This window comes from Pantherophis guttatus, chromosome 6 (genome assembly GCF_059756535.1).
Source record: "Pantherophis guttatus breed Tessera chromosome 6, ASM5975653v1, whole genome shotgun sequence".
NCBI lineage: Eukaryota > Metazoa > Chordata > Lepidosauria > Squamata > Colubridae > Pantherophis > Pantherophis guttatus.
This window is the reverse complement of record NC_142068.1, coordinates 18,282,085-18,307,229: the sequence shown is the minus strand read 5'-3', so window position 1 is coordinate 18,307,229 and position 25,145 is coordinate 18,282,085. Positions and strand designations below refer to the sequence as shown.

Genomic DNA, 25,145 nt, shown 5'->3' with positions numbered 1-25,145 from the left:
TATGTCACACTTGTGGGAAGAAATATCCATCTGGTTCAGTTCCAAGCTGGGAGAAAGACACTGGAAACATGGAGGCAGATTGGAAAGATCATTTAATGATGAATAGAACCACATGGGTTCTGGTGCAGCCGACCACCTGGAGTTGAGTGATGGGGTTTATACCTTCTCCTGGGCTTTGTACTTGAGCTTCCGGTTCCTGTGCAAGAACATGTTATTCTATTGACTGTTGTGGGGGTTATGTAGGGATCATAGCTGGCTCTATAGGCGAAGTACAAATTCTAGGTGTTTGTCTGATCTAAGTTTGGTTGAAGTTTCTGAGGGTGATTTAATGAAGAGGCATTGGGCAATTCCTATTGTGGCTGAGGGCTAATCCTACCTTTGTTCAGACCTTGCTGCAGGGAATTCCAAAATATCCTATGTTGAATGGATTTCTGCTTGCAGTATTTGTTTTGCCTATGAATAGAGCTACCTAGATACTTGGCTTCTTTCAATAAACTCTGTAATCTCTTTAAGTGCTAACATCTGCTGAGGGCTATTAAGAAAGGTGGGGGCTGTTTTCTGTCTCCAAGAGCATGTTTCTCCATTCCTCCTTTAGGGAAATATAATATTCTGCCTTTTTAAATATTTCCTAAAATATTTCATTCTTCTAGGAGAGGGGTGGGTGCTAACTTTCTACACACCCTAAATAAATAAATGGTATGATAATTTGGGCCTCATCCTTTCTGCTTTGATTATTTAAACCCAATGCTTGAAGCTTTTTTGTTTTCTGAATGGAAAAAAAAACCCAACACAAACTCACTCATGTTTTCAACATAATTTAATAAGAAGCTTCTGGTTTAAAAGGTAACCACAGCAAAGACATAAAAGAGCTGGTGGCAGTTGTTATGAAACTTGCTCTTACTCAAACCAGTCCCCAGAAGTTACACTTGTAGACTTAACTGAGTTGGAAATGTTATTGCTCAATTTGATGTATGGAATATAGAGTTGTTTTCTTTGTGGGACCTTCTCATTTTAGCAGCAAGGAAGAAACACAAGGAGCACTGAGGGATGGGGGTGCGTGAATACGGAACTCCAATTGAGATTCTTGTCATTTAAAAAAAAACAGATCCAGCCAAGTAATTTTGGTCTCTGTTTGGCATAATTTGTAAGAGTAATGGTATAATAAATTAGGGGTAAAAAAAGAGATGGGTATGTCTTTAAGAGTACTCCAATAAAGTTATATGGATGGGTGGATTTTGCAAAAATGGACCTTAGGCCTCAAGCTGTCTAGCTTAGATTGCTCAAGTTGGCAATGAATACTAGGTAGCTCAGATCACTTTCTGAAACATTCTATTTCAGCTACTAAGAATGACAAATGGTAAACACAGATTAAGTCTTCCTCAATCAAATATCCTCCAAATGGGTTGGTCCCAGAATTCTCATACATCATTGAATTGAAACCAGCAATTTTTGGGATGACAATTGGAAGAGGACACCAGGTTGGTGTAAGGGCGATGCATTGTACTTGCCTAGTCAGATGCAAAATGCTGCTAAAGTTTTCAATAACTTCTTTTGCTTAAGTGACAACGTTCCTAAACGTTGGTGACTCTTTATTTGGACAATTGTTCATTATTACAGTGCTGATGGCATTGCTGCTTGCCTGTTGTTTCTGCTCTCTAGTCCCATTACCCCACCCCACAAGAGTTTTGAAGCTGACTCATAATCATGTTCATTTCATTAACCTTAAAACACACAGCGAATGGTATTCCTGCTGAACATCTGGGGGCTGGGAAAGGAAGAAGGTGGGACATGAAATTAATCCAGAGTTATCCCCAATACTGGAACACCAATGAAAAGAACAGTTTTTGATGCAATGTGGAGATATTGCAGCTGAACCAGCAAAACATCAACTTGGTTCTTAAGATACCTGAGGTCATGAGACTGGATAAGTCCAGAGATGGTTCTGGAGTATCACAAATACCTTGTGTGGAATGCCATATATTAATTGGCATGATGCTGAGCAAACATATGGAAACCTCTATCTTAGGTATTCAATAGAGTTCCACTGGGTGCCAACACAAAAAGCACTGAAGTTATAAAAGTGCTGGTGGTTGGTATGAGGTGAGCCCTCCCTTTTACAGCACCAATTTTGAGCTCTATATTACAAAATTAGGTCAATGACAATGGAAGGTAAAGGGTGGGCAAATCTTTATATTAACAGAAGTGCCTTGCTTGGATCTTCCATTGGAAGAAAATGTCCATAGATTCAGACATACTGAATGTCACTCAGCAGCCACATATTTGCTTGATTGTATTTGTTTTCTATCTTTGAGACAAGTTCTTATAGGTCTCTCCAGCATCTTAATTTTATTATTTTCCTTCAAGTGGAGAACTTCATTTTTTAAAGTATATATCATTCCATTAAATCATTTTTTTGAGGCAAAAGGAAAGAGTACTGGAGAGTACTTGAGGCTGGGTGGCAATACGTAGAGATAAACATCTATTGTTAAAATTACTTGCATATTTCATTAGCTGACCTTAGCTGATCACAAAAATCAGTACAGATTTTATATGTAGATGGAAGCCAGGAAAGTCCAAGACTATAGAAGACATGAGCAAGTAACGTCAAGAAATCTAGATGGATGCGTCCATGAAGTAACTAGAAGTTGAGCTCAATTTGAGATGTTTTTGGATGACTCAATTTTGAATCAGTCTCCTGGTGACTGCCTCGGTAAGTCCCTGCAGTTTTCTTGGCAAGATTTCAGAAGCGGTTTGCCCTTCCTTACGAGGGTTGAGACTGTGTGACTGGCCCAAGGTGACCCAGCTGGCTTTGTACTAAGGCAGGACTAGAACTCATGGTCTCCTGGTTTCTAACCCAAGAGCTGCTACATCAAACTGTCTCTCTTTTATAGATTAGGTTACGACATTTTCTGGTTGTAATAATTGATTATAAATTAATCATTTGATCTGTAGAAGTTGGAGTAATGTTAGGCTTGCAAAAATCCTAACTAAATAAGGTAATGAAAGAATCCTAATTAACCCCTTTGTGAGCTTAGCCAAAAATGGAGGGAGTGCAACTTTGATGCTCAGAATTCATGCAGAGCGGATTTGAATGTCCATCTCGGAGATAATGTGTCAATGTTGGAGTCTGAACTTATGACTCTGTATATTAGCCCCTTTTTAAAGGGGGAAGAAACAAGATCCTCTGACATAGATCTTCTGACATAGATGATCACCAACTCCTCCCACCGTGTCTTATTACAGAAAAGCCACCAAACAGTATGAAGTTGAAAGGTGCCAGCAAACACTCTCTTCAGAAAGTTTGGAAGCACCAATTACGTTGAATACTAATGACAGAGCATGCTTAACCTGAAAGGTTCATCTGGTTGTACATATAGCCAGCACTGCTATCACCATCATCTCTCTAGGCCAGATAGTGAGATAGAGTTGAATGTGGATGACAAACATGATCTTATTTCTGATGGAATGTATCATTAAGAAAGGTATCAATTATTTCTCCCATCCAGCTTGCATATGCCTATCCAGAAAGCCCGTTTCCGAGAAGTCAGTGACTTCTGATGACTTTCAAGAGTAACATAGACTAACTGAGCTTGTAACTCATAACTTCATGTATGCATAATGATAGCAATACATTCTGAGCTCCTGGCTTCCAGTAATTTTGGGTAGCGTCTCTGACAGATGACTTTGCATGGTTGTGTGTTTATAGCCAACTGCTCTCACGGATCAATGCATTGTGACTACAGTAGCATCAACTGGCATATACAGTCAAAATTCTGAAGTTATGGAATGGTTGAAAGGGGAGGGGGAAAGGAAATGGAGAGTTTGATGTCAGTTTTCCACTTCTCAAAAACCTGGCCTCTGCAGAATACTCAGCTATTCCTTGGACTGGCCAGTTAAACTCTCCGAGTATCTATGGGAGCTAATAAGGAAGAGAGAACTGAAATAAAAATAAAATGAGGTAGGTTAAAAATAGCAAAACAGATCCAATTATGTTATATCCAGAAACCAGGGAGGAGAATCCAGGCTTGGAGACAGTGGAAATAACTAATTTAAAAATACAAATAATTTGAACAAAGCATATAAAGACAGAGATAAATTCAAATGAAAAACATACATCCTTCTGCACATTTGTTGGTCATTATACAGATGGGTACACGGGGGAAGGGCAGAAAGATGAAATCTAAATGTCAGATAACCGATCAATGAAACCCTCCTTTAATCCGCTCTCCTTCTCCTGCACGTCTTCGTACCGAGAGGTGAATATTTTATTAAGATTTTCCATTATTGAGAAGAGGACACCATTAGATTAAAAAATACTGATCTGTATTTGGGACTTCCATCTTGGAAATATCGGAATGATGTCGTCTCTTTGTAATTTTTAGTGGAAGAAATAAAACACACCAGTATCTACAAGGAATCATGCCCCCTTATCCCCCGAAGTAAAGTACAACTGTACAGAATAGGTATGATTTGGATTCAAACACATCCGAGTTAAGATGCCTTACGTATCAAGCTGCTAGGGGCATTCTTTAGCCAATCTTTGGAATCTTACAACCCATTTCAATTAGCTTCCCATTTAGAGATACCTTCGTGTTACAGCTTGGAGAAAGGCAACAAGTGGGAATGACTAACAAGAATGGCACTGCTGTTTTTTTTTTTTTTTTTAATCAATGAGCACCATTATGCAAAGATCTATAAAGAAGAGCATTGATCAGCCAGATGTATTCAGCTTGTGACCTCGCTGGCTGGGAATCTGGGGAGGTGGCCTCTCATCCCATCTGGAGATGGCCAGGCTGGGGAAGAAGTAGTATGAACTGAAAGATTGACAAAAAGTTAACTCTTATCACGATCATCTTATACTCTCCAAAGCTAGGAGTCTAGCCATTTAGATTTCCCAAAGGAATGGGACAAAAATCTCATGTATACTCTTATCTGAAATATCTTTGACCGGTTTGCAAACAATAAAAATAAAATAAAACAAAAACAACCACAACAAAATAATCCTCACACAAATGTCCATAAAAGGAAAAAGAGTTTACAAAAAGTGGCCACTCTATGGTTAGGGCCTCTCACACAAAGATTAAAAATGGTACATTTATTGTGCTCTCTTGCATCAGTTTTAAGTGATAACTTCTTAACAGCAGTTCTCAGCCTAACCTCCACACAGATGTGTTTGATTACAACTCCCATCATTCCAAACCAACATACCCATCTGGCTCACTAGCCATGATCATGGGAGCTCTAGTCCACCACACCTAAAAGACACCAGGTCAGGGGAATCTGCCTTACATCGTACTATATAATCGGTGCTAATAGGCAGACATTATTAAAACAGATATTCTGTTTTAACTTTAAGACCTGTCTCTATTCATACAAACTCAGGATCAAGGAAAAAAAAAATAATTATTATTTTTAAAAACCCTAGAGCCGATTCTATCACAGCTTAGTTTGAACACCTCGGAGAGGTTTATTCAGCTAAACCTCTTCAGCGTTGGTCCTTTCCTGCTCAAACAGTGTTGCATTCTTGGGATCTTGAAGAAACCTGCATTCCGAAATCACTGTGGGAAAAGTATGTCATGTTCTCAGAATGTGGCTCCATGAGCAGACTGTGATCACCGAAGAAAGCTACAGGATCCACAATATCTTCTCCTTCGCTTGCTCTGACAGTGTAACTCTGCAAATTCAGATGTCCTTCAAAATTTAACACATCTTGGCATCAAAATCAGCACCACATGCCCTTTCATTACCAGTTCATCATGGAATTTCTGTTCAGGGTCATGAAAAATACTTGGCTACTTCCCCCTGATCTTACCGATGCAAAAAATACCTGTTTGGAAAGAAAGTATTCTGATTAAATATAAATGGGGAAAAAAAGTGTCTTCCTCTCTCCCACACATTTCTGTATTTAATCAGAAGGATCTAGAGACTTAATTAAACATGTCTGTTTAATTTCTCCATTTGATCATTCATTTAAACAACCATGTCTACTATTTTTATCTTTAAAAACTCAGAATGTTTTTAAAACCATTCTCCGTGTCTTTGGACCACACTCCCAGAATTCTCACACAATATGGGAACCAAACAGGGATGAGATGCTCCTGGTTCGGACCGGATAGCCTGATCCAATAGCGATGGCGGCATGTGGTTCAAAGAACCGGTAGCAAAAATCCCTGTGCTGCCCCCTCCCCCCCATGACCAGCTGAGCCGTTCAATCATCAGAGGCTTTTTAAAAAAAACTTTTAAAAGCATTTTTTCTACCACCTCTTCGGCCGAAAAAATGCTTTTAAAAATTTTTTAAAAAAAGCCTCTGATGATCGTGCGGCTCAGCTGGGATCGTCAGAGGCTTTTAAAAGCATTTTTTCTACAACCTCTTCGGCTGAGGAGGTTGTAGAAAAAATGCTTTTAAAAGAAAAAAAAAAGTTGGCCACGCCCACTCAGTCACATTACCCCACCACCAAGCCACGTGCACAGAACCAGCAGTAACAAATTTTACATTTACACCACTGGCACCAAGCTGAATGCGAATTATCAGATGACTGCAAAGAACATAAATCCTTCTATTCCCTACCATTCAGTCAGAACTGAAGAAGCTTCTTGGATGAGAAGCTAAATTTTTTCAAGGGAAAAAAAATCCCAGGAAAGTCTTTTGGAAAAGCACCTTTGGGACAACCATGGCCTGGATGATTTAAAAGCTCTATAGATATCAGGGAAATCAATGCAAAATCTATAATTATATCAATTACTTTATTGATTAGGGATGTTTTGTAAATTGGGTTTGGGGTAGAAGAAGATGATTGCAAGGATTTTCGCCTTCTTTAGAAGGGTTGGGTTTTGGGGTGTTTATTTAAAAAAAAAACTTTTCCCCCCTCTTGTTAATACTTTATTGAACAGAGAATGTGATAAAATAATGGAAGTCCTTTGGATTCTTTTAATGACTAGGATTATACAAGTTTACTTAGAGTGTGAGAACTATCAGTAGGATTTAAATACATTTATGCTGTGAAAATAAACTCTTGATGTTTTACTTTTCAAATTTGGAAATTATTTGTAAGTCCACATTGCATGAAAAATGTGACCTCTTATGAATGAGGACATGTTTTCAGAATGTTCTGTGATACATGGAAGAAATATTTCTTTGTGTGGAATGGTACTCAGATGTTTCATATATATTCTTTTTATTAAAAAGAAAAAAAAGCTTTGCTGCTGTTTTTTAAGCAAAATAAGCTTTTCAGATGTGTCTGTTTAGCAACCATGCAACACTGAAACACAGATTACAGAATTTTAGATTCTGAATTGACTCACACCTGGAAGCAGGGGATGGTCCTATATTTTTACAGCCTACCTTCCAGATAAACCAGCCTATTTTAAAGAACATTTAAGGGATGTAAGATCTTCAGAACATAGAATTCCCCACCAAGCATGGCTCTTTGTTGAGAATTCTAAATGTGAAATCTACACATTTGGAGAAGTTCAGAACAAACAAGTGTGCAGTTTTGGGGAGAAGGACGTGGATCTTCTGGCTCCTCCAGATGTTAGTAGAGAACATATGTTTCTAAACTAATATTCCCATAATCAGGTAGAACTAATGAGTTAAAACATTTGGGGGCTGGAGGCTATCCATGCTGATTCGAGAAAAATCACCCCAAGCAGTTAATGGTCCTGAAAATAGACTTACCTTATCATTTCTTTCACATAGAAACTTTAACCGCTGGGCACGCTTGTGCATAAATACTCCATCCAAATGTCCCGTCTCCACGGATCGTATCTCAATAGCTTTCTCACCCCAGCCCATTATTTGATTGGAGTGAATATAGGCTTGTCATATAACAAACAAACAGACAATCCATAAACATTCAGTAATATCTTCTGATTAAAAACAGCTGGAAAATAGCTTCCCTAGCAGGTATTATTATTCACAATGGAAATGTCATAGGGTCGAAGTTCAAGACATCAATCAGCATCCTGGTTCCATCATTAAAATACAGAAAAATAGATAATTTTAGCTTTGTTGTTGTTCAATTGCTAAGGTATGTCCGACTCTTCACTACCCCATAGACCCTAGTACTCCAGGACCCCTGTCCTCCACTGCCCAAACTCATGCCTGCTACACTGAAGACCCAATTTAACCATCTCATCGTCTGCCATGTCTTTCTCCTTTTGCTTTCAATCTTTCCCAACATCAGGGTCTTTTCCTATGAGTCCTCTCTTCTCATTTGGTGGCCAAAGCACATGAGCTTCAGTTTCAGTATCTGTCCTTCCAAAGGACAGCCAGGATTGAGTGACTGATTTGATCTCCTTGCAGTCCAAGGGACTCTTAAGAGTGTTGTCCAACACCACAATTCGACCCATAATTCTTGCTTACCTCACTCTAAATATATCAATCTATGTCATCACCATCTTTATCTTTAAAGAGAAGAAGAAGAAGAAGGAGTAGGAGTAGGAGGAGTAGGAGGAGAAGAAGAAGAAGAAAAAGAGAAAGAAAAGAAGAATAAGAAGAAGAAGAAGAAGAGGAGGAGGAAGAAGAGGAAGAAGAAGAAGAAGAAGAAGAAGAAGAAGAAGAAGAAGAAGAAGAAGAAGAAGAAGAAGAAGAAGAAGAAGAGGAGGAGGCGGAGGAAGAAGAAGAAGAAGAAGAAGAAGAAGAAGAAGAAGAAGAAGAAGAAGAAGAAGAAGAAGAAGAAGAAGTGGAGGCGGAGGAGGAGGAGGAGGAAGAAGAAGAAGAAGAAGAAGAAGAAGAAGAAGAAGAAGAAGAAGAAGAAGAAGAAGAGGAGGAGGAGGAGGAGGAGGAGGAGGAGGAGGAGGAGGAGGAGGAGGAGGAGGTGGAGGCAGAGGAAGAAGAAGAAGAAGAAGAAGAAGAAGAAGTAGTAGTAGTAGTAGTAGTAGTAGTGACATACCCACTGAAGTGGGCATTTCTCCCCACTGGAGCACCACATCTTTTGTTATGCGTCCATAGGTATTAACGTATACTCCTTCATCCTCATAGCACACAAGCATTTCCATTCCATCTGTCTTGGGTAAGATGACGATGGCATGAGGTGTAATATTGCCCTGAATCTGTGGATAGAACAGAACATCCCCCAAACCAGCATTAAGTCACATTTTCAGGGTAAGAAGAGCCAACCTGCTTTGGTATAGGTCACTATAAGCAGAGCAATCATCAGCCTAGTGAAATTATATGTGCTTCCAGGGTTACGGACTGCACATTGGCTATGTCTTTTGACAAGCTTGCCAGAGTTATGCTATAGTCTACCCATAAGACAGAAGGTTTATCAAAACTTGGCTGACAAAGTATAAGAGCTCTGGGAATAACGGGAAGCTTCTTACAGCTCAGGCTCAAATTAAGCTTTGTTTAATATCTGAGACACATACTTGGATATATTCATGTTTAAATCCATTAATATGAGCAGGGATATTCTAGCTTAAGTGGTTCCGCTTAATTGCATTTTATGTTTGATATGCTTTTCTGCTAGTTTGCAAAGACATATTCATTGCTGTTTGTGGGCAAAAATATTCTTTAACTAATAAAACAAAATTAAATATCCAATTGAGTTAAAAATGGAAGCAACACTGAACAGAAGCATTCAACGTTAGAAATTACATAGCTATAAATGGAAACAGGACTAAGAGTTTTCTGCAGCAGGACATTCCAAAGCTTATAGTTATCATAAAGACCCTCCAGAGGTTTCTACAGCTGAATTATTTCTTTTGATGACAGAATCGGAAACAAAGACTTTCCAATCGTTAATAATTATAGCTAAATGGCATCAGATTATTATGGTTTCCTGCCCATCCCACTCACAAAAGTAACCATAGAGCAACCACAAACTTACATGAGATGGTATGTAGATGTCGTAAGAATTGCCTGAATCTACATCAATAACATGAAAGCCAGTATGTGATCCAAAGATGACTTTCAACCTCTGTCCTTCTTCTACTGTGAGGTCAACAAGCAACGGTTTGTGCTGAAGATCTGCAAAAGACTTTTTAAAATCCCCTCAATGAATTTTTTTGAGTGAGATGCAAAGTAATTAAATAAATATCCTAATAATTAGGATTCAGTGGCAACAAAGTGACAGTCTGACATTCTCCTTTTAAAAATGTGCTCCTCTATGTCTCCTAGTTTACGGTCTCTGCAGATTTAGACAAAATTAAGCTTTTTAAAATATATTGATCTATTACGAGAAGGTCTAAAGTTCCATAGGAAAGTTCCACAGGAATTTTGCCTCTTTATTTTTAAGGATTTTTTGAGAGTGAGCCCATTTCACATGTTGCATGAACAAGAATTTCTTAAACCCATTAAGAAAACTGTAGTTTCCAAGGGCCACCAGGCTGATTTATTCATTATGTTCTGATACATAGGCTGGAGAAGACATTTGCATTCTGCCCCCATTCCTGCTGTAACAATTCTATAGCTTTCGTTACACTTAAAAACTGAACAGAAAGAGGATTTTAGGATTAAAGGCAGGGGTGAAATTCAGCCAGTTCTATCCAGCTTGGGCGAACCAGTAGCGGTGGCTCCAGGAGGCTCCGCCCACCCGCACGGACGTCATTACATCCCTTTTTTCTGACGATTTCAGCCTCTGCACATGCGCAGAAGGCTTTGCAAACCAGTAGGGAAGGTAAGTGAATTTCACCCCTGATTAAAGGGATATCTAGACCTAAATAGGAAACCATTTTGGGTTCTGATTTAATCCAAAGTGCAGAAAATCTCGAGCGTGGCATTGTTACTTCTTCTTTGAAATGAGCATTTCAAACCCCTCACATTCAGATCTTGGACTAACTTCTAGGCTGTGCACTTTCATTACTTATTTGCTTTTAAATTCCTTAGTGAAGAGGAACAAGATTGTTACAAAAAGTCAGAAAGGGGAAACAACGTAGAAAAAATCCGGTTCAATTTTATCAAATTGTTCCAAATACTCATTAGGCCTCTTTGGGATGTACACAGATTGGGGTAGAGTAGCTTGGGTCACTGTCCTACCTCTTGTCCTAAGATGGAAGGAGCAATCACTTAAATGTGAAATCCATTGGCTAACTACGTGGACTGCGATCTTTGTAAAATCCAGGACATTACTGCAGTGTTGAATCTTACAGACATTTTAGATATATATGCAGCCCCATCAAACATGGTATCCAGTCAGAGCACAACCAGTAATTTAATAATGGAACAGTCAGATTTGGTTGCTAAGAACTTCAGTGGATAAGAAAAGCAGCTCTAATGATGTGGTATTATTTTTTTTTTTGCCAAGGGCATGAGTTGAAGTCATTATTTGCTATAGGTAGATAAACACCAGTAATGAATGACAGATATTTTTATCTGCAAAAAACATTAATAAATGTATGAGTAGTGATATTTTTTGGTAACATAAAACACAAAACATACCTTAAATGCCATAAACTTGTGATAAGGTTTAGGAGCCCAAGCATATATCTCTACAGCATTCTTTAAGGCAATCACCAAGAACTTGATTCTCTCATATTTCACTAAAATTGAAATAAAGCTAAAATTTTTAAACATCCTATTTACATAAACTGAAATACAAAATTGAATCATTTTCTAAAGGCAACCATTTTAATTTTCTTGTCTATTTGTCACTCATATGGTTGCCATTTCTTAAGCAAATTAAAGGTGGCAACATATTTTGGGCCTTTATCGTAATTAGAGAACTCCAATTAATACAAATGCAGGCCTTTGAAGAAAGGCATGCAGTATCTGGAAGAAAACTGGATTTAAGTTGAGAAAAGTAATTTCACATGTAATACTATCTTTAATACAGACAGTCCTCTTCTTATAAACTTTTGAGTTACTTTCACCAATACGAACAAACCTGTTGAAAACCCCAATCTAGAAGGTTCCGGAAAGTGGGAAAATATGGGAAAGGGTTAATTTATAATGTGCTGCATACATATCTTGCACATTGGGGGGCTGAATGTACGCCATTTTGAATTCTACCCCATTCGGTCATCCACTGCCATTAGATATTGAGGCATACCTGACAATTATCTAAGGTATGAACTGCATTGTGCATGTTTTTATATTTAGCTGGACTTACAAACAAAATGGACTTACAATCAGATTCTTGGAAGATAACCTCATTGTAAGTGGAGGACTATCTACATTCATTCAGTGAGTAATATATGATTTAAGGTTAGAACATGGTGAGCAGAAAATACTGTTTACGATAATGAAAGTAATTGATTTAAAATCGTAACTTCCGTAGATTTCGCCAAAGCAAAGTAAGTCTACTGAAATCAACCAGTTCCCCCCACCCCCCAAAAAACCTTGATGTGCAATGCTTTCAACTACTTGACAAGAACAAAAAAATCCATTTGTTGATTAACGTTTTAGGGAAATTTGGGAATTAAGACCATGCCTGCCTATTTCATTCACGGTCCAATTTTACATACAAGAATTGAAAACGACACTGAAACACAAACCAATCCATAACAAGTCCAACGTGTGCATATTCAACCCCTGTAATAGTAGGTCCTGTGAATCAGGTAGAAGATAATTTATGAAGTGTAGTACACCACCATCCATCTTGTTGCAGAAAACTACTTCTGAAATTGCGGCATTAGCCACATCAAGGCTTCTATGGAAGATTTAGGGATTGTTATCCCTAGAACATAGTTTGCTACACAGGACTTGCATGGGTCTTATGTGATAGGAATACTGATTTTATGAATTTACTTGCTCTGCGTGCAAGAGAGCTTCCACCAGTATTTGTGTAATTGTTTTATACTTACCAACTTTATAATGGATGCAGCCTTCCAAATCACCTACAGTAATCCAACCTTGTTTCTTTTCTACCTCTGGATCATTGTGCAATATTCTGTTTCTTAACCATGAAAGGTAGTAAACTCGAAGCTTATTCTTTTTTCCTGTTGAGACATGTAGCTCATTTTTTCTACCATAGATAGATAGATAGATAGATAGATAGATAGATAGATAGATAGATAGATTCCACCAACTATAGACAATATGTTTAATTCATTTGCTTTTTCCTGTTTCATTATTCTGTTCAAGCAAGTTAATTTGGGGGATATTAACTGTTTTTTAAAAAAATCCACAGTACACATATGCAACACGAGGGATGCTTCTCATTTCATTCTTTATTTATTTTCTACTCTCTATCTATCTCACACAAGTGGACAAATCCTTTTGGAACATTACAATATGCTTGTGCTAGTCTTCCTGAATACTAAAATATTTTTATCACCATGTATTAAAAATTGTCACTGCTGGCTTTTCTACTACAGACACAGCCAAACTGATGCCCTCCAGTTATTAAACACATCAACATGCTTCTGATTTCTGGGGATCATATGGTGAGGTCCTCCAGGAGAGATATGGCAAACTGAAGATGTCTGTGAAAGTGGAGCTGATGATCATGGCAAAGACCAAGGAACTGACGGGGTTGACAAGTTCCTTAGAATCTCTCCAGTTAAACAGAGGATAGGAGATCCTTCTTTTCCTTCTTGTGCCATATCTGTCATCGGGCGTTGGCGATCATGTTGGCGATCCTATTTTTATCAACAGCTGCACAAAAAAATACTGTTGAGTTTTGTCCAAACGAGTCCCTTAGGTTTTGAAGTCATGATCTTCTTCTGCCTGGATCTCGTTTGCCTTCAATCTTTCCTTGGAGGATTAAATGAAGTATGCTGTATTTTTCTGGGCGTCGCAACACATGTCCAAAATATTCTAACTTTAGCTTTTTTATGGTTTTGATTATTTCTCTTGACTTTTCCAGGCTGCATATCACCTCCTCATTTCTGATTTTGCCAACCCAACTTATACTTAACAGCCACCTGTAAATCCACATTTCAAATGCTTCTAGTCTTTTCAAGTGGCTTTCTGTCAGAGACCAACTCTCCATTCCGGAGAGCAGGATAGAAAAGATGTAGCATCTGACAAGCCTGATTTTCAATCTTAGGCTTATGTCGTGATTGCAGAAGACCTTTTTCATTTTGAAGAATGCTGTTCGAGCTTTCTCTATCCTTGTCTTTACTTCAGTGATCATGTTCCAGCGTTCATGTAAATTAGAACCGAGGTACGTGATCCTTTCAACTTTTTCTATTGGTATTCCTTTCGAAGTTATCGGTGGTAAATTAATCGGTTGTATGCTGATGACCATGATCTTGATTTTTGAGGTATTAAGCTTCAAGCTGTATTCCAGATGGCTACTTTACACACAATCAGAGAAGGACAATTGTTTTCCATGACTGTGAGCACTGACGGCCAAAGGGATTAATCCTCTTGCTTGCAACTATGTGGAGACTTTTAAGACACTAACCTCACTTTCCTCTTTACTTTTGGAAATTGCCTATTAACTATCTTAAATTTATTAGTGATCTTTGGAATGAGAAGTTTGAAAAACCTTCATTGGGCCAGTTTATCTTCAACTCTGAACAAACAGAAAATTAATTATAAGCTTAAGAACTTAAAGAATTTGAAATAAACAGAAAAAAGCTAAACATAATATTGATCTAAGAAAGTTATAATATGGATTAAGGATCCAGATAAATTTGAAATACTGATTGTCACTGTAAGATTTTGGAATTAATTATAAAAAATAAATAGCTTATCCTTGGAAATAGATTAATTTTAGTTAGCCTGACTATTGTAAGTCATAACAAAGATAAGTTACTTTATAATTTTGGAAACCAGACACAAGAGGGGACTAAAGAATCTAAACAGAAGGAAAAAAAAATAGAAGCCTGTTCTTGATTTCAGTTAAAACTGGACATACAGAATTTCAAAGATTAAAAAAAATTATATCAGAAATATTAAAGGAGATCTTTGAAGAATGGAGCCAGAATTTAGTGAAATCTATCTCAACGTTAGTGAAGACTATATTTCCTCTTCCCTTTATGTTTAGTTTATATTAGTTTTTATATCGTAATCAGAATTCTTAATACAAATTATATTTTAAAAAACCCATTCTTCTGATTCAGCTAGCATGGTCAATGGCCATGGATCCTGATAGCACCATTTGCCTATCGCTGCTGTAGTGAACAGAAATTACAGAAAATTATATATTGCTTTGTGATTATGAATATATAATCAATTTTATGACTGCTTAAAGTTAGCAAGAGAGGGAGCAAGGAGAATTTTCAGTGTAATACACAAAGCCCAAATGGGCTAGTAGTCTAAGATCTCCTTTACTAGAATATTCTATAATCCCATTTTGGCAACCCAGAAGGGAACCCTGATAAAAGTACTAAAGAAACAAGACATATTGGGAGCAGAATCTTTCATAACTCTGGAGAGAGTTTAGAGAAGAGACAATCTGATCTGGGTGAGTGCTGAGGCCAAGCAATCCACTAGTAACACCTTAGACTTAAGGGCTCCATTAGAAGGTGATTTGACCAAACTGAATCTTCTAAATCAGCAAATATATTTGAACAGGTCCCTCTGAACTGATCCAGGGTTCAACATATCTGTGTGTCAGCATATGCTATTTTTGAACATAAATGAGGTGGCTCATGCATTCATGTGAGCCAGCTGCAATGATTTAACACATGGTGTGAATATATCTTGCCTGTTTTCTTCTTAATGAAATAAAAAATCTACTATTTGTTTGTTTCTGTAGCTTACGGGATACTGTACATCTACTGCTTCCATCTGACAATGGCTTGATTTTCCCAATTCATCTTCTGGACATAGAACAGACTGAAGGATACACAGGATGGTCGTGGTGAAACTGCCATCCTGTTCTTGTTTGAATGAAAGGGCAATTAGAGTCTAAACCTATGCTAGTCATCGCTAACACAAAATGACCAGTTCCAATCTGACTGGCTTATTTCATTGAAACCTGCAAAATATACCTTGGCTTTCACTACAGATGGAATTACTGTAGACACCAGGAGCATAATGGAAGCATGATGTGGTCTTGTGATTATACCTGAGATAGTTACTAGGACGTTGAGGCCTTCTAAAACATCCATTTGTTGGAACCGTCTCCTATTGATCAGATTGTACACTTTTCCTTGTCCACTCCGATCCAACAGCATAAGCCCATTCTCGGTTCCCACCAGCAGGTTTACACCTACATTACGGAAAAAAGGAGATGAAACAAAAATTGGGGTCATCAATGACAAAATAAGGGGATCAAAGTACAGCTGCAACACTACAGTTAACTAGCGAATCGATTTTTTTTTTTTAAGGATGAAAGTAATATTTAGGAAACATTTTTTTCAATTGTTTTTGTAAAATCCATGACCTTATATGGAACAGCTCATTGTCCCATGAGGCAAAATGGGGGAAGAATGTCTCTTCAAGATAGTTTTTGCAATCTGGAGTTTTATATGAATGGTATTAAAAAAATAGTATAATCAGAAACATCTGTTTCCATTTTAAGCAGGGGCAACTTATTCATTTGAACCGAGGGTCTCATTATTGGCTATATACTTCATTTGCTTAGGGAGAGAAATTAGGAAAGCTTTGGTCCTCCAGTCCTCCTTGATTTCCGTCAATTTGGCCTATGATCACGAATGAAAGAAAGTCATATAAGAATATCTGAAGGGCAAGACATGCAGCTTCCCTTCCCTGAGTTAGGAATCCTTTCTAAGAGATTTATTGATTGTATGTGTGCCTTTAATTCAGTTTTGATGCCATTGACACCACTGTTCAAGGGCTAAAGGATCAAGATATATGGCCACAGGCTTAGCCACTCTGGTAATTATTTTAATTTTATTCGTAATTTCATTCATCCTTTGTGGATTTTTCTACACTTGAAATCTAATATTTTCACCTTCTAGATGCACTTCCTGAATGGACCTGAGCTTTATTGGAAAAGCACAGAAGAATTTGAGTTCTAATGATGTTATTGAAAGAAATGATGGATTCCTGATTTTCCCATAAAAATCATGGAGGATGAAACATATGAGATACTACCCATTATGTAGTTGAGAAGGAAGCAAAGTTATAAGCAAAAGAAGTCAAACAAAAGCACTGTCATATGAACTGTGTGGTAAAGGTATATATGTGTGGCAGGGCGTGTGTAGGATGGAGGTACTTAGGTTCTCCTGCTATATGCAAACTACATCAGGAAAAAAAATGCATGCATACAGAGATCTTCCCTTTGAAGATACAAAGAGCTGGTTGAACTAAGTTGCTACAGCATATGCACATTTGTTACCCTAGATGGGGATTTTCAGTGACTGGGAACCAGACTAACTTGATAGCAGGCTAAGCAAGAAGTTGGTTTAGAAACCACCTTCATGTAACTTGCTAACCAAAGGCAAGTCAGCTTCTTCAGGATGAGAATGCCTGAATTCCTCTTACATCTAACTGCATTCTCTCATACTGAATTTACTACTTCAAGCTGCCATCCTCTCTTCTGATAGAGAATATTTATAGCTCAGGGTTGAAATGAGGGGTCCACGGTGCTCTCTGAGCTTGGTTATTTTCTTGCAGATATTTCATTACCCAAACTAGATAACATCCTCAATGCAGCTTGAGTAATGAAACATCTGCAAGAAAACACCCAAGCTCAGAGAGCACCAACATCCCCTCATCCTCTTTTCTTTCTAATATTTTCTTCTTAACCTGATGACTATTATTTCCACATTAAAATCTCTATGGGGGCAAATATTTATACAATCATTGCCGTAGAAAGAGGCTAGGATTTTGAACAGACCGCTGTATTGAACTATTTTCATTTCCTATTCAGAGCCAAGGAATTATAATTATTGCAGCTCTTGCCAATTTTAGGAAATTCTACTTTAATGTAAATTACATTAAATATATGGCCTACAAATATTCCAACTGCAATAGCAGTAAAACCATAAAAACAGCCTTTGCTTAGGCTTGAGGGACACAGATGGTCATGGCCTGCCTAATGACTTAACATTTGCATGTTCATTTCCACATATCCAGTCAGAACTGCAATAAAAACACTGGGCTAAATTCTATTATCTTCTGAACAGAAGTATTTTTTCTTCTCCCCTCTCTTTTAATCATGCAGACTTCATTTCTACTATTTACATGAATAATGAAATGTATACCCCATAAAGCAGCACACAGGATTTCTGAATTGAAGCGTTTCTTGTACTTTCGAATCTCTGGGGTATCACTATGAGGACGGATGTTGGTAGGATTCACATTTACTACAGAAATTTTTCTTGCTTCATTAAGCTTGGCCTGTTCTTGCCTCAGCAGCTCACTGGTAAATAATGCTGAAAAGGGGGGAAAAAAAACACCACAGTAGCAGCTTTGTTAAATATGTAACTGAGGGATTTCATCAGATTTTAATTGCACCATTCTGGAATGGAACAAGCCTAGGGTTGCATAGCATTCAATACGGTACCTGGATGTCTTGTTGTCCTAATTATCTAAAGAGGTAAAGGTAAAGTTCCCCTCACACATATATGCTAGTCGTTCCCAACTCTAGGGGGCAGTGCTCATCTCCGTTACAAAGCTTAAGAGCCAGCGCTGTCCGAAGACATCTCCGTGGTCATGTGGCCGGCATGACTAAACGCCAAAGATGCACGGAACGCTGTTACCTTCCCACCAAAGGTGGTCCCTATTTTTCTACTTGCATTTTTTTACGTGCTTTTGAACTGCTAAATTGGCAGAAGCTGGGACAAGTAACGGGAGCTCACTCTGTTACGCAGCACTAGTGAGTTGAACCGCTGAACTGCCAACCTTTCAATCGACAAGTTCAGTGTCTTAGCCACTGAGCCACCGCGTCCCACTAATTATCTATATTTTAATAAGTATCTACACTTTAATAAATTCTCTTTAACTAAAAAAATGGGAAAGCTGGTATGCTACAAACCAAAGACCAACGCTAACCCAAATGTGCCTATCTGGTCATGTTTGCTAAGGCAGTTATTTTCTGAAGCTCTGAAGATTTCCTTTCTTTCCCTTGGTCCCTGACAATTGTTATGATGCTTCAATCAGGAAGTGACTCTAGGCATCTTACACAAGAAGATTAAGTCATCAAATAACAATAATAATGAAAAATAACAAAAAAACAGAACCAGCAGAAGAATATACTACAGACATTATGGAGGCTAAGCCATTTCCCATCAATTACCATCAGGGATCTGATCATTCCACTCCACTCCAAGGTCTATTGAAAGAAACAGTTTTTATGGCTTTATAGAAGCCCAATAGGACTGGAGCTATATGGACACCAAGGGGCGTTTTATTCCACAGAGAAGTTGCAGCTACCAAGAAGATGCGTCTTATGGCTCCCATAAAATGATCTTTTTAGTTGAGATTCAAAGTGTGCCAACTGAGATAAAAACAGGCAGAATGAAAATCCTGTAGGTCAGTTGTCCCAAACCTTTTCAGTTTGGTGGCCTGGCCCAGCCCGGGGCAGGGAGGGTTATGTGAGTGGCAGGTGCATGCGCACGGCTCCATTTGTGCAAGCGGCATCCACGCACACCCTCCACTCATATGAATGGAACTTCATGTGCAAGAAGGTGCTTATGCTCGTGCGCAAAGCTCAGCCTTCCATCCTTCCTAGGCTGGTAAATAATTCTTTACCTATAGCTGATGTTAATATATAGAACCCTTATTTTATTTTCATGACCCAACGAATTTTAAAATGTCACTTATAACTTAATGTACAACTTCCTGAATTTCTTATACCTTACAAAACTGACCACATATCTCCATTTTAAGTGTAACATATCACTCAGCAGGAACTGGGTATGCCTAGTCTAGTGAAAAGAAAGACATGATACCAGGGGTGACATGATACCAGTCTTTCAATATCTGAAGGACTGCCAGTAGGAAGAGCGGTCCAATTTATTTACCAAAGTATCTGTAGTCAGGACAAGAAACAGTGGGTGGAAACTAACCAAGGAGAGAAGCCACCTAGAACTAAGGAGAAAATTCCTAACAGTGAGAATGAATAACCAGTGGGACAAATTGCCTTTGGAAGCTGTGGGTGTCTCATTACTGGAGGCTTTTAAGAAGGGATTGAACAGAAATAGTATAGGTCTCCTGTGAGAACAGGGGGTTGGACTAGATGACCTCCAAGGCCCCTTCTGACTCTGTTACTGTTTCACTATGTGTTCCTTCCTTATATTCTTCCTTCTGCTATCCATGTATTTCATGCCATCATTGTTTTTTTAATGACCTCATAATCCCTTGCGGGGTGGGCAACTGAATGGAGCTGAGTGTTTACTGGCCAGATGCCCTTCCTGTCGCCAGTGCGGAATTATATTCAGCAGATATAATCTCACCGTGCCCAGAGAGAGAGAAATATCTGCCTCTACCTAGGATCGAACTCACAGCCCCATGATTGTGAGGCAAGAGCTCCACCTCTAGGCCACCGCACCACTCATCCATGTATTTCATGCCATATGCTATGTTAGGGAATGGCTATTGTCTAACTGGTTGGGTTGGCAATATATATAAACCATCAATGCATGTTTGCAGTCAAAATGTAATGTATAGCTTTAAGACTGTAATGCTGTATTGTATCATACTGTATTCTAATTGGCTGGCTCTGTAGCCAATGTACTTAAGAGGAAGCTTGAATCATGGCTTGTTTTTTCTTATTACATTATTATTGCTACCTCTGCTCCTCTCTGCCTGTTCTCTCTGCATGATCACTGCTTGATCATTGCTACTTGTTGTTTTCTACTGTTTTACTGATTGTTTTACTGCTGTACTTGTTCCTGTTTGCAACTCCAAAAAGAACTGTTTTATTGCATATGACTACAACAACTGGTAAGAAGACTTTGTTCTTGGAATATCCCTGGATTGACAATTTAACTATCTTTATCTGTGTATGACCTGGATTGTTTATTGACTTTGCTTTGCTTTTTCCTAAAAGTAAAAGAATATCACAACTCAGTGTGTCTATGTATTAACAGTGCTTATTCACAATCACTCTCAGCCGTTTCTCATGTGCACAACCTTGCTACTCAAGGGTTACTCTGCGCATATTCCTTAACATGCTAAATAAATATACCTGTAGCCGAGGATTCTTCATCATCATCTTCGTCTTCATCAGTTGGAGAGGTCTGATACACTCTGGTGTCCACAAATGGGGCGAAAGAAGCTTTTGTACTGCTCCCCATGCCGTACTATAAAGGGAAGAACAAAGAAACGATTCATAAGGTTGTCATCATCACCCTAATCACCCATGGTATCCTTGTGTTACAATGACTTCTATGCCCAGCTGTGCAGATCTAGGTTTCCTTGTTCGTATTTTCATTTAAGGACTACTTTAATGGTATAGATAATTCACTCCTGTAGCATCTAATGGTGATTACATGCGTAAATGACCCCTTGTGGCTCATATAGCAGAGAGAGCTAGCATTTTTCCCCCCCACGCCAATGCTTCATGATCAAATAAGCATCACTGCGACTCTCTCTTTGGAGAGGCAAAATAATTAACCATCCTTTCCAGCAGAACCATCTGATATATTCAGTTGGATTTCATCGGGCGATGAAAAAGCCAAGGTGGCTACACTCGCATGTGTGAACTCTTGTATGTGGAACCTGGAAAAGTTTCATTCAAAACCCAGGGCAGGTACAATTTTAGCAAACCAGGAACTGGTCTAGCATTGTGTGTTTCTGTGTGTCTGTGTTTCTTTGAGTTGGTGTTGATGCCTGACAACTGCCTGGACAAGACCTTGCAGTTTTGTTGTCAAGGTTTTATCAAAAGTGGTTTGCCATCACTTTTTTCCTAGGATTGAGAAAGGGTGACTGGTCAAAGGTCAAACCCAGTTGGCTTCTTGTCTATGGCAGGACTAGAACTCACAGTCTCCTGGTTTCTAGCCTAGTGCCTTAATTACTACACCAAGCTGGCACTATGTTAAGCTAGTCCATATATCTCCAGCTAGCATGGACAATTCAGTTGATCCCTACGTTTTAATGGAAAAGCAGTAATCAACACCAAAGGGTTGAAAAGTTATGAAATGTACCTTCAAATTGCACTTACAGGTGACATGGTGATAAAAGTGCAATTTTAGAGTAATTATACAGATCAGCAGCTGCAAATTTTCTTGAAAATGAATGGGACAGTATTCTGCCCTCTTTCTGTATCAGTGCTCATAGCAACTTTTTACTTTTTCCTAATTAGTCCATCACCTAATTCTCTTCCTTCCCCAAGTCCCAGAAAACAAGTGCACCCTCCTAAGTGACTCCCACAAAGATAGGGATTCTGCCGTGTTTAATTTCTTTGTTTTCCAATGTTAAGTGGCCTAAAACAAATGTATGAATTGGAGGCTATTTAAAAAGAAGGGGGATAGAGGTTGTCCTTGATTTACAACCATTCGTTTAATGAAGGTTTGAAGTTATGATGGCGCTGAAAAAAGTGACTTACGATCAAGCCATATCAAGAGGGAAGCCAGCACAGAAGGTCCCAATCAGGGGTGAAGTCCAGCAGGTTCTGACAGGTTCTGGAGAACCGGTAGCGGAAATTTTGAGTAGTTCGGAGAACCGGCAAATGCCACCTCTGGCTGGCCCCAGAGTAGGAATGGAGATTTTGCAATATCCTTCCCCCAGGAGTGGGGAGGGAATGGGGATTTTGCAGTATCCTTCTCCCGCCACACCCACCAAGCCACACCATGCCCACCAAGCCCCGCCCACAGAACCGGTAGTAAAACAATTTGGATTTCACAACTGGTCGCAACGTAATGTCTCATTTAACGACTGCGGCAAAAAAGGCAGTAAAATCGAGTGCAGTCTTACTTAATAACCATGCCACTTAATGATAAATTTTGCAGGCCCAATTATAGTGGTAAGTTGAGGAATACCTGCATTTGTTTTTTGGGGAGAGGGCATTTGTGTGTGTGTGTGTGTGTACATAAACAGGAAATCAAGGTAAAAAAAATTCATAGCGGTTGGATGATTTTCTTTGGAAACAGCCCTGCTTGCCTCCAAAATCAAAAGATTTCCTCATGAAGGAAATGATCAAGTCCGGGAGCTGGGCAAGATCAAGGAAGCAAGAACTGCACAGAATTCGGCAAAGTATCTTTAATGATAGTCTTGGGGAAACTGCCAAAGGAATTTCCAACCCATATCGACATAAGGGATTTCACTAAGGTGGAATTTCTTTGAATGATCTGAAATCCTTTCTTCCCAAGTTTTTTTTGGCATCTGAGCTAAACTGCCATTTATGAGATTAGCTATAAATGGACTCCCTGGCTGTCTCTTGGTTGTTTGCTTATTCTCCCTTCTATTCCTTTTGCAGCCTCCCTACAATCTCACTGCTACATTCCTTTTGATAGCTGCAAAGCTTATGCAGGGGCTGAGCTCTTGAGTTTATTTTCCTTCCTGTGTGCTGTTTATCCAGGGTCTGCTATATTTATGACCTCTGTTAGGAGTCATAATAATAGGAAGCAGCAAGGGGCGGGAGGGAGGGGAATTCTTTTCACCAGGGCTATTCGATTCCTTTTCCTAGAATTTCTTTCAAAAACCACTGCCATCCAGCACCATGCCTGCAATCCGGGATAAAAGCTGTACAGGTAGTCCTTGACTTACAACTATTAATTTAGCAACAGTTTTAATTTACAACGGCACTGAAAAAAGTTACTTATGATTGTCACAGCAAACCCAGGATTATGTGATCAAAATTTGGGTTGCCATGTTCCGGAATCACGTGATTGGCGGCTTCCGACAAGCAGTCAATCAATGGGAAGAGCCAAATTTGCTTAACGAGCGCACGATTCGCTTAACAACCGTGGCAAAGAAAGATCATAAAAGTGGGTGCAAGTGCCTTGTTTAGCAAGGGAAACTCTATTCCAAATGGGGTCGAAGGTCGGGATCTACCTGTAGTCAGAGAGACATTACACTGAATAACTAACTACCTAGCCTACCATGTATAACCCAAACCATGGCAGAGTCTGTTAAAATACATGAAGGGTGAGTTTGGAGGCTGCATACTGCTTTCTAACCACTGCGCCACCATGGCAATTTCTCCGATTTGGTTATTTATTCTGCATTTATTAGGAAACGCAATCCCTGGTCACATCCTAGTTTGGTTACTGTAACATACTTTACACGGGCTGCCCTTCGTGACCATCTACAAATTACAGCTTGTACAGAAGACACATGTAATTTTGAGCACCCCATGATTTGCCCATGTTCTTCTATCATTTTTGTGAACTACACTAGCTTCCCATTTCTTTCCAGGTGCAATTGAAGGTGCTGGTTATCACCTTTAAAGCCCTAGATCGCACAGGGCTAGGTTATTTGTGGCCACTTTTCTCTGGGGGCATCTTTTTGTTTCACTAGGGCTGGTAGAATGGGCATACTCCAAGTCCCTTCCTTTCAATGATACCAGTTGGTGACACTTAGATACTGTCTTTTTAGCAACTTTCCTACACTTTACCATGAGATCCGTCAGGCTACTCTCCTCCTGGCCTTCCAAAAAGCTGTCTTGGTTTTCCCCCACAAGCTTTGGAGCTCATGGAAGCTCTACGGTTCATTTTGGGACAATGTTGTGCTTGAATGTTCTGGGACAAAGTCAGTGGTGGGATTCTACCGGTTCAGACCGGTTCGCCCGAACCAGTAGTTCCCACTTCCTGCCGAGAGTGAACCGGTTCTCTGTTGCTGTGATAGTGGGCCCGCCCACCCCTGGGTTATACTGACCTTTATTTCTGCTTCTGAAGCCCAGCTAATCAGGGGCGGCAGATTGAATTGGCCCTCCTCAGCTGTTTTCCTTGCTCCTTTCCTTGTCGCTTAGCGAACTGGTTGTTCAACCAGTAGGATCCCACCCCGGACAACCTTTCCCCAACCTTTCCAGATTTGCGGACTGGGGTGTGTGTGTGAGAGAGGGGAATGGTTCCATGCAAGTGGAGTGCACGTGCATATGCTTGGCCGCTGCTTGTGCAAGTTGGATGTGCACACAGGCGTGCACTTGCCTGCCACTTCCACGGCTTGACTGGGAACAGCTCAAGGTCCGATAGTGGGCCATGGCCCAGGGGTTGGGGGGACCCCTGTTCTGGGAGGCTTTTGTTGGCTTTTATGGTTCCTATCGTTTTACTTTTTTTGTGAGCCACCCAGGATTATGTTACGTAAGACGGGCAGCTATACAAATCTTATTTATAAATCAAATCAATCAAAAAATAAAATGTGTGGTTCTGTGAAAAGCGTGAGACTGGTCAATGAAGCTCTAGTCCCTTCTTCTGAAAACTCTGCTTCACAACGGTAATGGCTCTAAATATTGCAAGAACTG

The 25,145-nt window shown here is 39.3% G+C and overlaps 1 protein-coding gene across 11 annotated transcripts in view; it reads right to left on the bottom strand.

The window, feature by feature from the left end:
- Positions 1-799: 799 nt before the first annotated feature.
- Positions 800-25,145, bottom strand: part of TNIK (TRAF2 and NCK interacting kinase) — a 338,950-nt gene continuing 314,604 nt past the window's right edge. For all 11 annotated transcript variants that reach the window (XM_034438985.3, XM_034438988.3, XM_034438989.3 and 8 more), the window contains 9 exons: positions 20,931-21,045; positions 18,004-18,174; positions 15,900-16,043; positions 12,742-12,876; positions 11,378-11,478; positions 9,828-9,977; positions 8,892-9,051; positions 7,676-7,815; positions 800-5,827 (listed from right to left, as the gene is read on the bottom strand). In XM_034438985.3, coding sequence (XP_034294876.1) covers positions 5,744-5,827; positions 7,676-7,815; positions 8,892-9,051; positions 9,828-9,977; positions 11,378-11,478; positions 12,742-12,876; positions 15,900-16,043; positions 18,004-18,174; positions 20,931-21,045 — 1,200 coding nt within the window. In that variant the 3' untranslated portion in view covers positions 800-5,743. The remainder of the gene's footprint in view (positions 5,828-7,675; positions 7,816-8,891; positions 9,052-9,827; positions 9,978-11,377; positions 11,479-12,741; positions 12,877-15,899; positions 16,044-18,003; positions 18,175-20,930; positions 21,046-25,145) is intronic.